The sequence below is a fragment of the Corella eumyota genome, chromosome 2 (assembly GCF_963082875.1).
Source record: "Corella eumyota chromosome 2, kaCorEumy4.1, whole genome shotgun sequence".
Lineage (NCBI taxonomy): Eukaryota > Metazoa > Chordata > Ascidiacea > Phlebobranchia > Corellidae > Corella > Corella eumyota.
In genome coordinates, this window is record NC_137491.1 from 17,300,338 (window position 1) to 17,318,535 (window position 18,198).

The 18,198-nt window shown below is 31.9% G+C and overlaps 1 protein-coding gene across 2 annotated transcripts in view; it reads left to right on the forward strand.

Annotated features, from left to right (window-relative positions):
* Positions 1–18,198, forward strand: part of LOC145741593 (dynein beta chain, ciliary-like) — a 45,910-nt gene that overhangs the window by 10,020 nt on the left and 17,692 nt on the right. For both annotated transcript variants that reach the window (XM_082559198.1, XM_082559199.1), the window contains 37 exons: positions 335–461; positions 668–765; positions 1,198–1,354; positions 1,638–1,807; positions 2,255–2,366; positions 2,541–2,657; positions 2,836–2,952; positions 3,130–3,330; positions 3,843–3,995; positions 4,179–4,313; positions 4,628–4,750; positions 5,070–5,192; positions 5,389–5,613; positions 6,257–6,458; positions 6,846–6,975; positions 7,392–7,557; positions 7,752–7,859; positions 8,282–8,413; positions 8,655–8,815; positions 9,303–9,480; positions 9,820–9,903; positions 10,380–10,537; positions 10,894–11,125; positions 11,322–11,465; positions 11,839–11,967; positions 12,143–12,239; positions 12,808–12,971; positions 13,387–13,490; positions 13,760–13,912; positions 14,005–14,179; positions 14,698–14,871; positions 15,125–15,332; positions 15,703–15,868; positions 16,396–16,498; positions 16,770–17,009; positions 17,385–17,546; positions 17,909–18,102. In XM_082559198.1, coding sequence (XP_082415324.1) covers positions 335–461; positions 668–765; positions 1,198–1,354; positions 1,638–1,807; positions 2,255–2,366; positions 2,541–2,657; positions 2,836–2,952; positions 3,130–3,330; positions 3,843–3,995; positions 4,179–4,313; positions 4,628–4,750; positions 5,070–5,192; positions 5,389–5,613; positions 6,257–6,458; positions 6,846–6,975; positions 7,392–7,557; positions 7,752–7,859; positions 8,282–8,413; positions 8,655–8,815; positions 9,303–9,480; positions 9,820–9,903; positions 10,380–10,537; positions 10,894–11,125; positions 11,322–11,465; positions 11,839–11,967; positions 12,143–12,239; positions 12,808–12,971; positions 13,387–13,490; positions 13,760–13,912; positions 14,005–14,179; positions 14,698–14,871; positions 15,125–15,332; positions 15,703–15,868; positions 16,396–16,498; positions 16,770–17,009; positions 17,385–17,546; positions 17,909–18,102 — 5,622 coding nt within the window. The remainder of the gene's footprint in view (positions 1–334; positions 462–667; positions 766–1,197; positions 1,355–1,637; positions 1,808–2,254; positions 2,367–2,540; positions 2,658–2,835; positions 2,953–3,129; positions 3,331–3,842; positions 3,996–4,178; positions 4,314–4,627; positions 4,751–5,069; positions 5,193–5,388; positions 5,614–6,256; positions 6,459–6,845; positions 6,976–7,391; positions 7,558–7,751; positions 7,860–8,281; positions 8,414–8,654; positions 8,816–9,302; positions 9,481–9,819; positions 9,904–10,379; positions 10,538–10,893; positions 11,126–11,321; positions 11,466–11,838; positions 11,968–12,142; positions 12,240–12,807; positions 12,972–13,386; positions 13,491–13,759; positions 13,913–14,004; positions 14,180–14,697; positions 14,872–15,124; positions 15,333–15,702; positions 15,869–16,395; positions 16,499–16,769; positions 17,010–17,384; positions 17,547–17,908; positions 18,103–18,198) is intronic.

Consider the following 18,198-nt stretch of genomic DNA (forward strand, 5'->3'; position numbering starts at 1 on the left):
GTTTTTTTTTTGTTTATATCTTTATCCTCAATGTGGGAAGATCGAATACGCAACCTAAACATAGAGTATCAGTTACTCTGACCCAGTCTCGAGTTGCCTGTGACAGTTTGTGATATTATAGAGACTATAATTGCCTGGTAATTATGCTGCTGATTAAGTGCTGGCTCAGCAGGAGTTTATACCTTTTATAGCGCCTTACTTAAGACCTAATGGTGATGTAGCAAGTGTTCTTACCACTACACCACGCCCAGCTTAATGTCTGATTTCTTATTAATTAATGTACCAATGGTTACATCAAACATACTTGGTTTAATAGAATAACTTTTTGTTTTAGACCATCATTAGATTATGGAGTTGGTGATGGATTTTATGAGTTAATTGAGAGTTTGTTGAATGACTTGTACACACTCACTTCCTTAATTCCAAGATTGGCAAAGGAAGGCAACGCTGAACATTATCAAGTAAAATTTAAATGACATACAATTTTTAAAAGTTTTTTTTAAATTTGATCTATAAAATATGTTTAAAATTACAGTACCCAAAATATACTTTAAAGGAAAATTATTTAGGCTTAAATCCCATAGTATTTATTTTTGAGCTTATTTTTTGGGTCTTACGCGACTTTTAAGTATATAGTCTTAAAACAATATTTTGTATTATACAATAGGCTGATATGGAAGACATGGCTGACCTTTCTGACATGAAAAATGAACTCCTAGAAAGAGTTCAAACTGTCATGGATAAAGCTTGTGAATACAGAAACAGGTTTGAGCGAAAATAAAAACATTTTAACATTTCATTAAACTGCAATCATAAAATTTGAGCTTCTTAATACAAATAAAAAATATTATATGAGGTCGTGAGTTCAATCCCCACTGCTCTCATGCTGTAGCGCCCTTGAGTAAGACGCTATAAACGGTACGAACTTCTGACGAGCCAGCACTTAATCAGCAAAATAATTACCGGGAAATTATAATCTATAATGTCCCAAACTGCCACAGGCTACTCGAGACTGGGTCGGAGTAACTGATTTTACTCTATGTTTAAGTCACGCATTCGACTTTCCCACATTGAGGATAAATTTATATACAAAAAAAAATATATATTTCAAGTTATTCTTTTTGGTAGCATTAAAAACGTTTAAATATTCTTTTTACTCAAAGTCAGTTTACTCAAAGTCATATTTATTGTATTTAGTTTTGACAACTATGCTTACTTGTGGGTTGATGATCGAAATGAGTTCATGAAACAATTCCTTACTTATGGTCATGTACTTACAACAGAGGAGATTGAAGCCCATGCTGAGGAGGGCGTACCTGAAAATCCACCAACTTTGGACATGTTCAAAGAACAGGTATAGGATGAAGCTGAATCTTGCTTCCAATAAATATTAAATTTAAATTAGTCATTTATTTCAAGTTTCTGAATTGCTGGAAATGTTTAAAATACAGTTTACAACAATTTAAACGACTCTTTTGTTTACAACCACCAAAAGTAATAAAATAAATTAGACATAATAGAATTTTCCAAACATTACATATATACATTTGTTAATATGATAGCATTTATATATTGTATGAAGTTCAAATTATTTAGCAATTTATGACAGTTTTTGGACTAATATTTTTAATTTTTAGGTTGATACGTATGAGAAAATCTATTGTGAGGTTGAGGAAATCAATCCTGTTGCTGTGTTTGATTCTTGGTTTCGTGTTGATGCAAAACCTTTTAAACAAGCCTTACTTAACATCATTAAAAGATGGAGTTTTATGTTTAAACAGCATCTGATTGACCATGTCACAAATAGGTTAGCGTTTGTTTTTATATTTATTTATCCTTGATTTAGGAAGGTTAACTTCATGATCTGAACATAGAGTAACATCAGTTACCCTAACTCAGTCTCATTTTACCTTTGGCAGTTTAAGATATTATGGATTCTAATTGTTTGATGATTAAGCTGCTGATTAATTAATAGGTCAGCAGAAGTTTGTACCATTCATAGGACCTTACTTAAGGGCACTTTGGTATTGGTTTGGTATTGGGGGTCGAACCCAGGACCTCATGTAGTAAAGCCAAGTGTTCGGACCACTACACAACACTACCGTTCTACACCACTCTGCTAGGTTTAACTAACACAAAGCATGTAAAATATCCTATATAATGTGGATTAATAACAAACACATGTATTTTGACTATGCTACTTTAGCAATCAATGGAAGTCAAGTTATAGCTAAGCATTTTGTATTTATCTTAGTTTGGCAGATCTTGAAAGTTTTATTAAAACTGTGGATAAGGGAATGACAGCTGATATGGACGAGTCAAAGATGGATTATGAAGGTTTAGTGGCTATTATAGCCAATCTCAGGGTAAATATTAATTATTTCTTCATGAGAATAAAATTGTAATTGTGAATCTTTTTAAAAGGTGATATATCATATTTATTATTTAATTCATTTTTATTAAAAAAGTATACATATAAAATTTTAAAACTAAACTTTTAAAAACAAGATTTTAAATATATAAAATTATATTTTTCATAGGATGTAAAATCCAGACAGAACACCACAGATGAAATGTTCGAGCCGCTTAAACAAACAATCGAATTACTTAAAACTTACGACCAGGAGATGCCAGAAAGCATCCACAAGCAACTTGAGGTCTATATCTATTCTTGTATTTGATTGTTTTTATTTATACTACAAGCATAAGGGATTATAAAGCCAAGTATACCCAATAAAAAAAACACCTTTATGACCCAAAAATTTCTTTACAATATTTTAACTTCATAAATTTTTACTTTTTTTGTAAACAAAGTTACCTTAATCATTGATATAGGAGTTGCCAGAGAAGTGGAATAACACAAAGAAGACAGCAGCAAGTGTAAAACAAGCTGTTGCTCCTCTCCAATCAAATGAAGTTGCTTTGTTGAGAAGAAAATGCAGCTCGTTTGATGTAAGCATTTTAATCATGTGTAAATACTCAAAAAAGAATTTGAGACAATTTGAATAATAAAATCAAAGAAAGAATTAATATTCGTTTTTTTTTTTTTTTTAAATTTACCAACAAATTGTTTTTTCTAACTAATAAAACTTTTACAGGAGGCTTATAACTTGACATAACATTTTTCAGGTACAACAACATTCTTTCAGAGAGCGTTTCCGCAGAGACGCACCATTCAGATATACAGCAGATCGACCTTATGGTTCTTTGGACAGATGTCATGGTGAGATAACTGGAATGGAGAATGAAATGAAAAAATTGTATGAGGCCGCAGCGATTTTCGAGATCAATGCACCAGATTTCAAGCAGATGAAACAATGCAGAAAAGAAGTACGAATTATTTTAACATTTCTAATTTCAAATGTTAAATTTGGGGTTTTTAACACTTACTAAAATTCTGAAAAAATTCAAAACTAAAATTCACTTAGAACATACTTAATTGTTTTTAAAATTTTAAATATTTAGTTGCTTAAATATAGTGCAGCGTGGTGTAGTGAACCGGCAGCAAAGTGTAGTGACAAGAACACTTGCTACACCACACATGAGGTCGTGGGTTCATCCCCACTGCTCTCATGCTAAAGCGCCCTTGAGTAAGGCGCTATAAACGGTATGAACTCCTGCTGAGCCAGCACTTAATCAGCAACATAATTATCTGGCAATTATAATCTTTGAAATCCCAAACTGCCACAGGCAACTCGAGACTGGGTCGGAGTAACTGATGTTATTCTATTTAAGTCGTGTATTCGACTTTCCCACATCGAGGATAAAGATATATAAAAAAAAATAGTGGTAAAATAATGTTAAAAGTGCACACTATAAGTTTCTAATTAACTTTGTTTTAGGTTATTTTGCTTAAATCCTTATGGGACATGATCACCCTTGTTAAAACAAGCTTCGAAGATTGGAAGAAAACAAAATGGGCAAGCATCAACGTTGAGCAGATGGAACTGGACTGCAAGAAGTTTGCTAAAGATATCAGATCCCTTGATAAAGAGGTAACAAAAATATCAAACAGCAACTTTTAAATAAACTGTTTCTGTAGCAAATTTTGGCAAAAAATTTGTGTTACTTAAAAATTTTTTTCAAATATTTTCTTTGCTTTTTTTTGGGGGGGTATTGAGTTTTCAATAATACTGGTTTAAGATTTTATTTTTATTTAAAACTTTTATTTTTTACAGATGAGGGCTTGGGATTCATTTGGAGGTCTTGACTCATTGGTAAAGAACATGTTGACATCACTTCGTGCTGTAAGTGAGTTGCAAAATCCAGCCATCAGGGAAAGACATTGGCAACAGCTTATGCAAGCCACTCAGGTATCACAACTTATTACATACTAAACATGCCATAACATCAACTAGATTTAATAGTTTTGAAACTGGCAGCATTGTGTAGTGGTCCGAACACTGGGCTTTACTACATGAGGTCCCGGGTTTGATCCCCACTGCTGTCTTGTGGTAACATCCTTGAGTAAGGTGCTATAAAAGATATAAACACCTAAATTTATACACAGAAAAAAGTATTACCATTTGTTGAATGATAGGTTATCCTTATAGGTGAAACTAAGTTAATATTACACAAAAGTAATTTGTTCTTGTAAATAATCTTAATGCTTTAACTTACATTTAAGGTGAAATTCGTGATGGATGAAGAGACAACATTAGCTGACTTACTTATGTTGAACCTTCACAACTTTGAAGATGAAGTTCGAGGAATTGTCGACAAAGCTGTCAAGGAAATGGGAATGGAAAAGGTGAACAAACTTTTAACAATTTAACTACCGGCACATAGTGTAGTGGTAAGAACACTTGCTACACCGCATGAGATCGTGGGTTCAGTCTCCACTCCTTTCATGCTGTAGCACCCTTGAGTAAGGTTCTATAAACAATATGAACTCTTGCTGAGCCAGCACTTATTCAGCAGAATTATAACCGGGCAATTATAATCTATATAAAGACTGGGACGGGGTAACAGTTGTCACTCTATGTTTAGTTTGTGCATCGAACCTTTCGACATTAAGGATAAAGATATATACAAAAAAAAACAAGTAATTAAAAATAATGTTTATGTAGATCTTAAAAGAACTGGACATTATCTGGGGAGCAATGGAGTTTAAATATGAGCCTCACACAAGGACAAAACTTCCATTATTGCAATCTGATGAGGAACTCATTGAAACACTTGAAGAAAACCAGGTAAAATGATCACAAGCTATTTAACAATAGACAAAAAATATCATGTATAAAATATATAAATGGGTATGTGATTACCTAAGTTTAAAGTCAATACCTCAATTGAAAAATGTCTATCTTTATTTAATTAAAATTATAGTAATTTTACATGAGTTATTTAGAATTTGACTATAAATCTTTTGACAACTAATTTTTTTAGGTCCAACTACAAAATCTGATGACATCAAAATACATTGCTCACTTTTTGGATCAAGTTTCTGGTTGGCAAAAGAGCCTTTCCACTGCTGACTCAGTGATTACAATTTGGTTTGAGGTGCAAAGAACTTGGTCTTACCTTGAAGCCATTTTTATTGGTTCTGAAGACATCAGATCCCAGTTGCCAGAAGATTCAAAGAGATTTGAAGGCATTGATATCGATTTTAAAGTAAGTTACAAGGAAACAGGTTTAAAACAAAATTTGGCCAAGTTTTATACAATCCCGAAGGTTATTTATCAAAATCAAGTAGTTAATATTGCCTATATTTTTTTTATCCTTGATGTGGGAAGGTTGACTTCACGACCTAAACATAGAGTAACATCAGTGACCCCAACTCAGTCTCGAGTTGCTTTTGGTAGTTTGGGATATTATAAATTATAATTGCCTGATAATTAAGGTGTAGTTTAAGTATTGGCTAAGCAAAAGTACATACTATTTATAGTACCTTACTTAAGGACGCTACAGCATAAGAGTAGGGTACTTTTAAAATTTAATTTATAAACCTAATAATAAATAATATATATACTTTAATATTTCAGGCACGTTGAAAATATAAGTTTAAAAACACTCGACATTTTAAATAGAACCTTAATTGTGAAATTTAAATTTAATTTAAAGACTTTTTTGGGTATCAATTAAGTCCCAAAGGCAACATTTTTTGGGGGGATTAAACTCAGTACCTCATGTAGTAATATCAAGTTTTTGACCTTTTCACCTAGCTGCCGGTAATTGTAGATATCTAGTTAAAAATTGAAAAAACTAGCTTCAGAATTTTGTAAAGTTAAATTTCTATATTCATAAATGTGTTTAGGAACTTGTTGCTGGAATAGAAAAAACACCAAATGTTGTGGCTGCAACAAACAAGGCTGGTTTGTACGACAGACTGGAAGATTTACAGAAGAGATTGGCTTTGTGTGAGAAAGCACTGGCAGAATATCTTGACACAAAAAGATTGGCATTCCCCAGATTTTATTTCGTCTCCTCAGCTGATTTGTTGGATATTCTTTCAAATGGTAATTTACAAAAAAAAAACTTGGTCAATGTCAACTCAGTAAATGTATTAAGTGTTACTGAGGTGGCCAGTTAAATAAATGTTAACCCATTTTGTTTGTTTATCATTACAATAAACAAAAGTATAAGCATTTGCAAACACTTTTTCACACAATTTAACAAAAAAATCAAAACTATAATCTTTGTCAAGGTTTAAACAGTATTTTTTTACACTAATAAAACCTAATCAGGCAGTTATAACCTATACAATGTATCACAACTTGCAAATGACAACTTAAGACTGGGTTGGGGTAACTGATGGTTACCTTATGTTGTGAAGTCGACTTTTCCACATTGAGGATAAATAATTATAAAAAAATCCTGATATCAATTTATCCATTTTTTACCAGGTACCAATCCAGTTGCAGTGGCTCGCCATTTGGCCAAATTGTTTGACAACATGGCTAAACTTAAGTTCCAAGAAGATGGGGATGGCAATCCCACTAAGACTGCTTTGGGAATGTACAGCAAAGAAGCTGAGTAAGTTATTACATATTTCTCTAAAACAAACAAAACTCTTGTTTATTGCTTATGTAATCAGATGTTTTTTGTATATTATCATGTAGAGAATTAAATTTCACAGCACTTGCTATATTACTATGACATTTTTCTTATAAAATTTTTTTATTACATTTTAAAATGTAAATTTTTTTTTCACTTTTATTTATCCTCGATGTGGAAAGGTCAAATTCATGCCCTAAACATAGAGTAACATCAGTTACCTCAACTTAGTCTTGAGTTGCCTTTGGCATTTTGTGATATTATAGATTATAATGGCCAGATAATTGAGCTACTGATTAAGTGGCTTAGCAGAGGTTTATACTGTTTATAGCGCCTTACTCAAGGGCACTTTAAAACATGACAATGTTAAATCAATCCCCTATTGCTTTTCATAGGTATGTTACATTTGACACTCCATGCGAATGCACAGGAGCTGTGGAGCATTGGTTAAACAGATTAATGGACATTCAGAGATCCACTGTGAGACAAGAGATGACAGAAGGTGTTGTCACTTACGAGGAGAAACCAAGAGAGCAATGGATATTCGACTATCCAGCTCAGGTGATTTATTTAAGCAAAATAAAAACTCTTGGTAAAAAATCGAAGTTAAAACTTATGATAATTACTACTGTAAAATGTATTAATATCACCGAAAAAAGAGAGACCGGTTACAAAACTAATTTAAAAATATGTTTTTTTTTATTTCTTGGATTTTTTATGAAAATTAAACTTTAAAAGTGTTTGTTGGATTTTAGGTTGCTTTACTTGGTACACAAATTTGGTGGACAACTGAAGTCAATATTTCGTTTGCGAGATTAGAAGAAGGTTATGAGAATGCTATGAAGGATTACTACAAGAAACAGGTATGTGGTCTCAATTTAAACAAAATGAAAGCAATTTAAACCGGTGGTGTGGTGTGGTGGCCAGAACCCTGGGTTCACTACATGAGGTTCTGGGTTTGATCCCCACTGTTTTTATGCTGTAGCACCTCTGAGTAAGGCACTATAATGAAGATAGCATGCCAAGCCAACACTTAATCAGCAGCTTAAATTTTGGGCAGTTATATTCTATAATAACCCAAACTGCCAAAGGCAACTCGAGACTTGGTCTGGGTAACTAATGTAACTCTTTGAAAGGTCGTAAAGTTGACCTTTCCACATCAAGGATAAATATTTAAAAAATAATTTTAAAAATACAACTATTACTACCATAAAAAGATATTTTTAATTAAGACCTTGCTTCAAAAAATATAATATTTTATTAATTTTTTTGTTTGATTTATTAGATTACCCAACTTAATACATTGATTGGTCTTTTGATTGGTGATTTGACCAGAAATGACCGTCAAAATATCATGACCATCTGTACCATTGATGTCCATGCTAAAGATGTGGTGGGAAAACTAATTGAACAAAAGGTAAAAATTTGAGTGCAAATTTAAAAGTATTTCTTATAAAAAAGTATCCTTTTTTACTATTTTTTGCATGATTTTTTTTACAGAAAAAATTTTAAGATATAAAAATGATGACAATTTCCTAAATTTAACTTTTAACTTTAATCTATGTGTATTGAGATTTGTGTGCAATTTTACTAGTCTTTATGTATAAAAAATAAAAGATAGATAATATTACTTTCAACTTTTTAAATTTTTTCTTCAGATTGACAATGCTCAAGCTTTTTTGTGGCTGTCACAACTTAGGTTAAGATGGGATGATAAAGTGATGGATGTGTTTGGCAACATCTGTGATGCTCAGTTTATTTATTCTTATGAGTATCTTGGTTGTACTCCAAGGCTGGTTATTACACCATTGACTGACAGGTAAATGTTTTTTTTAATAGTTAAAAACTAGAAATATTTTAATTGAAGTTGAAATAACTAATTAAAAAGTATTACTAAGTGTTTGTATTTAAATACTGGCGGCTTGGTGTAGTGGTCAAAACACTTGGGTTTACCTTATAAGATTCTTGGTTCAATCCCCCTTGCTCTTATGCTGTAGTGCCCTTAAGTTAGGTGCTATAAATGGGTATAAATTTCTGAGCCAACAGTTAACAGCTGAACCAACAGTTAACAACAGCTTCTAATTAGTGGGCAATTATAGTTAAAAAATCCCAAACTACCAAAGGCAACTCAAGACTGTCAGGGTAACTGATGTTACTCTATGTTTAGGTCATGAAGTCGACTTCCCACACCGAGGTTGAATAAATGTTAAAAAAACATACTAGTATTTCAGATTTTTTTATTTAGTTCAAAATCTTTTTTGCAATTTCTATTTAATATTTTGTTTTCATTTGGTAATTTATTTTAGATGTTACATTACATTAACACAATCTCTTCACTTGACCATGAGTGGAGCTCCTGCTGGACCTGCAGGTACAGGAAAGACAGAAACAACCAAGGATTTGGGTCGTGCTTTGGGTGTTATGGTGTATGTGTTTAATTGTTCAGAACAGATGGACTACAAATCCATTGGAAACATCTACAAGGTATTTTAACAGGATCTTAAACCAAATTTGTATCCTACTGCATGTGAACACAGTTTTTTAAGGAAAAATATTGGTCGCTATGTCAAATAAATGGTTATACCAAACAAAATTTCTAAAATTATATAATATTTTTATTATATATATATATATATATATATATATATTTATTCTCGAAGTGAAAAGGTTTACTTCATAACCTTAACCTTATTTAAGGGCATCACAGAATGAGAACAGTAGGGATTATAATATTACCTTTAAAATTAAAACAAACAAAATATAAAATGCACTATAAATTTGTTGTGTTTTTGACCGGATGTAATCTAGAACTAATTGTTTTAGGGATTGGCCCAAACTGGAGCTTGGGGTTGTTTTGATGAGTTTAACAGAATTGCTGTTGAGGTCTTATCAGTGGTTGCTGTACAGGTAAGAACATAATTAAAATATCAAAAATTAATAACATTGGTGTATGGTATTGCTTTTTTTTAAATTAAACACATAATTTTAATAGCATTTTTAAATACCGCTAGCGTGGTGTAGCGGTCTACATGAGATTTTCGGTTCTATTACCAGTGATCTAATGCTGAAGTGCCCCTGAGTAGGGCACTTGAAACGGTATGAACTCCTGCTGAGCCAGCACCTAATCAGTAGCTCAATTATCAGGCAATTATAATCTATAATATCCCAAACTGCCTAAGGCAACCTGAGACTGGGTTGGGGTAACTGTTGTTACCCTATGTTTAGGCCGCGCATTCGACCTTTCCACATCGAGGATAAAAATATATACAAAAAAATGTGTTAATTATGTGAAAAACAGGAATAACTGGACTTAGGTTTATATATATGTAGATCTTTGGTAAACAACCTAGGCATTTTTTAATTTAATTAATTTATTTTTTTAGGTAAAAACAATCCAAGATGCAATCAAACAAAAGAAAGAAAAATTCGACTTTTTGGGTGAAAACATTAGATTGGTTCCATCGGTCGGTTTGTTTATTACAATGAACCCAGGTTATGCTGGTAGAACTGAACTACCTGAGAACTTAAAAGCTTTGTTCAGGTAATACATTCTGCTTATCTGTCATTTATTGTAAAAGTGAATTTATTTAACCAGTAGTGTAGTGTAGTGAACTCCTGCTAAACTAATACTTAATCAGCAGCTTATATATCTAGCAATTATAATCCATAATATCCCAAACTGCCAAAGGCAACTTGAAACCGGTTCAGAATAACAGATGTTTACCTATGTTTAGGTCATAAAGTCTATTTTTCCACATAGAGGATAAAGATTTATAAAAAAATAGCTTACAGGCAAAGTGCTTATTTTAAATACAAATTATAATCGTAGCAAACTTGGTAACAATTATTGTTTAAAGGCAAAATATTTAGTGTTGTAATTAAATTAATATTTTTTAGGCCATGCGCCATGGTTGTGCCAGATTTTGCTATGATTTGTGAGATCATGTTGGTGGCTGAAGGTTTTATTGACAATCGTTTGCTGGCAAGAAAGTTTATCACCCTTTACACGTTGTGTAGAGAATTGTTGTCTAAACAAGACCATTATGATTGGGGTTTAAGGGCAATTAAGTCTGTACTTGTTGTTGCTGGTGCTCTGAAGAGAGCTGACCCTGGCCGTGCTGAGGATCAGGTTTGTAAAAATATGACATTTAACAAATAACCATTATGTGTGCTGCAAATTATGTAATATTAAAAAAAGTAACTAGTTAAAAAACTGTTCTATATCACACATTTAACTTTAATATATATTCAAAAAAGTCATTGCTAAATTTATTTAACTTTTTGTTGTTTAAATTACATTTATAATTTAATTTAATTTATGACAGGTGTTAATGAGAGCTCTTCGTGATTTCAATATTCCCAAAATTGTAACAGACGATCTTCCAGTTTTTATGGGTCTTATTGGTGATCTGTTCCCAGCATTAGATGTACCAAGAAAGAGAGACCCAGAATTTGAGAAAATTATTAAGGTAACATTTAAGAAAATATAAGTCAATAAAAGTCCTGGGTTCGATCCCCAGTGATCTTATGCTGTAGCGTTTTAAGTAAGGCGTTACAAACAGTACAAACTCCTGCTGAGCCAGCACATAATCAACAGCTTAATTATCTAGCAATTATATTCTATAACATCCCAAACTGCCACAGGCAACTCAAGACTGGGTTGGGATAACTGATGTTACTCTAGGTTTAGGTCGTGCATTCAACCTTTCAACATTGAGGATAAAGATATACACAAAAAAGTTATATAAGTTTTGCATATCTTTTACTTGAAGACAGAAAACTTATAAGTTTTTTCATTCTCATAACTTGGTTCTTATATTTACACATCACTTGATGTTATAGGATTCCATTTTGCAATTAAAACTACAACCAGAAGACAACTTTTTACTGAAGATTGTACAATTAGAAGAGTTACTTGGCGTACGTCACTCAGTGTTTGTTATTGGTGGAGCTGGAACTGGCAAATCTCAGGTAAAGCTTTTTTAACACAATACTTGACTAAAAATTACGTATAAAACTAGCAAAGAAATATATTATATTAATAGTTGATAATTATATAAGATTGTTAAAGTTATGGTATTGTAATTTTGATAAGTAAAGGTAAAGTAATGCTATTGGAATTTTGAAGTAGTATATTCTTTAACAGATTCTTAAGTCATTGAACAAAACTTATCAAATCATGAAGAAAAAGCCAATGTGGGTCGATATCAATCCAAAAGCTGTGACAAACAATGAACTTTATGGTAAGCTGGATACTGTAACTTGCAAACGATTCTTATATACAAACTATTGGATAAACGAGCCCTTAAAAATTAATATCACAAAAACTTTATGTTAAGTAACTAGGCATCTTAGAAATAGTTTTTTGGTACCTAAACAATACTTATAAAGAAAATTGACCATACATTTTTTTGTATATATCTTTATCCTCGATGTGGAAAAGTCGAATGCGCGACTTAAACATAGAGTAACATTAGTTACTCCGACCCAATCTCGAGTTTGGGAAATTATAGGTTATAATTGCCTGATAATTACGCTGCTAATTAAGTGCTGGTCCAGCAGGAGTTTGTACCGTTTATAGCGCCTTACTCAAGAGCGCTACAGCATGAGATCAGTGGGGATTAAACCCACAACCTCATTTGTGGTGTAGCAAGTGTTCTTACCACTACACCACCCTGCCGGTTCTTACCACTACACCACCCTGCCGGTTCTTACCACTACACCACGCACATCTTAAGTTTAAATTTTAAGTTATTGCCTAAAGATTAACATTTCTTACAGTAAGGTATTATTCACTTATACATAACTCAGGTGTAATCAACCCGTCCACAAGAGAGTGGAAAGATGGATTGTTCTCCACAATCATGAGAGATCTCTCCAATGTTCAACATGATGGACCAAAGTGGATCGTACTTGATGGTGACATTGATCCAATGTGGATTGAATCACTTAACACTGTTATGGATGACAACAAAGTAGGTTCAAAATAAAAACCTAAACCTAGTGTAATTTTTGAAGGAGCGAATAAGGGTGGTGAGGTCGGGGGTTCAATCCCCACTGCTCTCATGCTGTAGCGCCCTTGAGTAAGGAATGGCAAATGGTACAAACACCTGCTGAGCCAGCACTTAATCAGCAGCCTAATTACCGGGCAATTGTAGTCTCTATAATATCCCAAACTGCCACAGGCTACTCGAGACTGGGTTGGAGTAACTGATGTTACCCTATGTTTAAGTCGCGCATTCGACTTTCCCACATCAGGGATAAAGATATATACAAAAAAAGGGTGACATACCAAGCAATTATATCTACCTCAGGATTATGTTAGATTACAACATATGATTTATAAACCTAAAAGAAAATGTTATTATTAATATTTTTATGATTTTGCAGGTTTTGACACTTGCAAGTAATGAAAGAATTCCTTTAACACCTTCCATGAGAATGTTGTTCGAAATCAGCCACTTGAAAGCAGCAACCCCTGCTACTGTGTCACGGTAAACAAATCATATTAAAAGTTCCAATTGGTTTTGTTTTAGAAAACTTTTTTATGGTGCTTGTTTCTAATACAAACCTAAAATAAGACAAAGAGCAAATTTTTGCACTATGCCAAAAGAATTTACTATTCTATATATATATATATATATATATATATATATATAATACTTTTCCAAAGTGACGATAAAAAAAAGTGCACTCTGTAAAAAAATGTTTAAGATTTTATCAGGTAAAAATTTGTTCATTTTGTAATTTTTATTACAAACAGAGCTGGAATTTTGTTTGTAAACCCGGCTGATCTTGGTTGGAATCCTCCAGTTTCAAGTTGGATTGATCAAAGAGAAGTTCAATCAGAAAGAGCAAATCTGACTATTCTATTCGACAAATATGTTCCACCGATATTGGAAGCACTTAAGTCAAGGTTAATCTTTGTTTTTTATTGTTGTTTATTAAACTTTAGCAACTGGTTAATTTTCTGTTTATTTTTATTACTTGATGTTTTCATTTTTTCAGATTTAAAACCATTATCCCAATCCCTGAACAGAGCATGATTCAGATGTTGTGCTACCTCCTAGAAGTTCTTCTTACTCCAGATAACACTCCCCCCGATTGTCCAAAAGATCTTTACGAGCTCTACTTTGTATTTGCATGTATTTGGGCTTTTGGTGGCTCAATGTTTCAAGATCAGGTGAGTTTGTTTAAGTTAAATTTATCAAATGTCTAAAATTGGTATATTTGTAAACAACATTTATTTATTTTTTTTTATTTTGGTTTTTCGCACATTGATAAAAGTAAATAATAAATACGATATACAATTAATATTACAACAATGCGACGGGAAAAAATGACAAAATCAATTTAATGATTTAAAACATGCCAAAAGTATTAATGTTTACATAAAGATTTTAAGTATGTTATGACATGGTCACCAAACCCAACACTTTTTAAAGTCTTACCAAACCCAACATTTTTAAAGTCTTTATACATGTCAATAGAAGCTACGATTTCTTAAAAGTATTGTTAAATAATAATAAAAAGCACTGACATGTAGTATTTATTAACTGTTTTACATTCAGTATTTTATAATTTGTTATGTCTCCTAAAAACAATAACTTATTTAACTAAACATCAATTATAATAATCTGATCAAGACTTTTTTAAATTTGAATATTTTTTTTCAATTAAAACTATATTTAATGTTTTTAGTTGGTTGATCATCGTGTGGAATTTAGCAAATGGTGGACAACTGAGTTTAAAACAATCAAATTTCCAAGTCATGGTACAGTGTTTGAATATTACATCGACCAATCAACAAAGAAGTTTCTGCCTTGGAGTGAGCTGGTGCCTAAGTTTGAACTTGATTCTGAGTTACCATTACAAGTAGGTTGTTTAAAACAAAGCATCTTGAATAGACTTTATTTAACATTTTGTATGGCATAGGTAATATAAAACAAAAAACATGTGCTTTTTGTAAATTGGTGCCTTTAAAATATGCTAAGCTCTTTAACAAAACGATATTTTAAATTTTTACTTTAAAAAAAAAAACATATAATAATAAGGATCGTTGAATATCAGTAGTGTTTTTTTACTATTTAGTGCTTAAATAACTTTATGAAACAAATTTTATTGACAGGCTGTCTTGGTGCATAACTCTGAAACAATTTGCGTCAAATTTTTCATGGACTTGTTGATGGCTCAATTAAGACCAGTGATGTTGGTTGGAAATGCAGGAACTGGCAAATCGGTGTTGGTTAACAACAAGCTTTCAAACTTGGATGAGGAAGATTTTGTTGTGGCAAACGTACCATTCAATTACTACACAACATCACAGATGTTGCAAAGTATGATTTTTAACAAGTTCTTGAGCTTTTTTTATAAAAATTTGCAACAATCAGTATTTGATGCCTTTCTAAAAAAAACTTTTTAATATTTATAGAATGTATAAGTTAAATAACCAATTTCTCTCAATTTTGGATAAAAATGGAGCTTAGCGGGCAATATATATATAGATGTATGTCAAATTTATATGCCCACAAATTTAAATAACTGCCCTTTGTGGTGTGCAGGTAAATAATAGTTAAAAGTGACAACCTAAATACCCACCTTAAGGCAGGCTATCAACTAGTTGTATCGGCAATAAGGTTGCACATGTTTTCGGCTTGACCATATCGTTATAAATAGTACATTGAATTTTTTTCTACATTTTTACAGCTGTGTTGGAGAAACCATTGGAAAAGAAAGCTGGACGAAATTATGGACCACCAGGAACAAAGAAACTTGTTTACTTTATTGATGACATTAACATGCCAGAAGTAGACAAGTATGGTACAGTACAACCTCACACGTTAATCAGACAACATATGGATTACAAGCATTGGTAAGAGGTGTCTTATTATGTCAAAAGGCAGCGTGGTGTAGTGGTAAGAACACTTGCTACACCACAGATGACGTTGTGGGTTAAATCCCCACTGATCTCATGCTGTAGCGCCCTTTAGTAAGGCGCTATAAACGGTATGAACTTCTGCTGAGCCAGCACTTAATCAGCAGCATAATAATTGGGCAATTATAATCTATAATATCCCAAACTGCCACAGGCAACTCGAGACTGGGTAGGAGTAAGTGATGTTACTTTATGTTTAAGTCGCGTTTTCGACTTTCCCACATCGAGAATAAAGATAAACACAAAAAAAAGCATGTGAATATTTAGTTAATGCATTTTTAAAAACTATTTTGTATTAAAATCAAGGGGCTATATGTATGTTACATAGAAGATACATTACTAAAATAAAAAATTAATAAAGTTTATGGTATCATGGTATGCTGTAGTTGTGCTTACAATATTTAACACCACTGACATTGGTGACTTGAAATTCTAATAAACCAACAAATATTGTTTAATCATAGGTATGACAGACAAAAGTTGTCATTAAAAGAGATCCACAATGTTCAATATGTAGTGTGCATGAACCCCACATCTGGTTCTTTTACCATTAGTTCAAGATTACAGGTATGTAAATAATTTAAAGGGTTTGAAAATAGTAATGGATTGATTGGTAAAAAATGCCTATGATCAAATTTAAAATTTCACTTTAATTTTTTTCACTTAAAACATTTTTCACTTGAATTCATATTTAAAAAAAATAATTGTTAAGTTATTTTAAAATAAAAAAAAATAAAAATAATTGTTAAGTTATTTTAAAATAAAAAAAAATAAAAATAATTGTTAAGTTATTTTTTTTAAGCCAACAAAATCTAACATTAAATTTTGTTTTATACAGAGACATTTCTGTGTATTTGCGCTCAGTTTTCCTGGAAAAGAAGCTCTTAAGACAATCTACAACAGCATCTTTTCACAGCATCTTAAAATCAACAAATTCAGCGCGGCAATTGTTAAAAATTCAACGCAGTTGGTGGATGCCGCGCTTAGTTTACATACTCGCATTACTCAAGTGTTTCTGCCAACTGCTATCAAGTTTCATTATGTTTTCAATCTCAGAGATCTTTCAAACATTTTCCAAGTAAGAAAAATTTGATCTTAAAAATTAAAGTATTTTGCTATTTGCATTTCAAATTATTTTGTAGAAGAAAACAAAATTTAAAATTTAATTCTTAAAAATATTTTCAATGTTTGGCTAATAAAAAGTTTTTTTTTATATTTTAATGTAAATAACATGTTTTTTTTATAGTTTTTTAAAGAAAAAAAGGTGTTATATTTTTTATGGCTTAAAGGTGTGATATAAGAACATGTTTGAGCTCTTCGTAAATGCCATGCTTAAGGGCAAAGAGTGTGGCATTGGTGCGATTCAAACTCAAAACCTTTTGGCTTAAAGTGTGTGGCTACAACCGGTATACAACACTTTTAAATGTAAATAACATGTTATTACTTTTTCAAGGGTATACTTTACACTACACCTGAAAGTGTTAAGACTGTTTATGATGCAGTAAAGTTGTGGTTGCATGAAGCTTGTAGGGTTTACAAAGACAAACTTGTAGATGAAAAAGACATGACAACATTTGATGATCTCTCTATGGAAATTGCGAAAAAATTCTTTGAGGTAATAAAATGTCTTTTGTTTTTTTCGACATTTATTTATTCTTAATGTTTGAAGGTTGATATTATGATCTAAACATAGTGTAACATCAGTTATACCCAGTCTTTAGTTGCTTAAGGCAGTTTAGGATATTATAGATTTTAATTGCCCGATAATCACACTGCTTAAAAAGCGTTCGCTTAGCAGGTTTTTAAACCGTTTATAGCACCTTACTTAAGGGCATTACAGCATGAGAGCAGTGGGGATCAAACTCATGACCTCATAAAGTGAAACCATGTTCTGACTACTGCATGTGGTTTGGTTAGGGTATTTAGATTCCTTTACAATTTTTAATAAATATTCACTTTTAATTATTTATTGCTAAGGATGCACCTGAAGAAAGTTTAAAGCCTGATCCACACATTTACTGTCATTTTGCCACTGGTATTGGAGAGCCAAAATACTTTCCAATTAGCACCTGGGATGTACTAAATAAGTTGCTGCTCGAAGCATTGGATAACTACAATGAAATGAATGCTGTAATGAACCTCGTGTTGTTTGGTGATGCTGTAGCCCATGTGTAAGTGGCTAAAAATAGTTTTTAAGTGTTTATTTACATAAAATTATATCACTAAGACATTTTTAGTAAGCGTCTTTTAAACTTGTTTAAAAATTG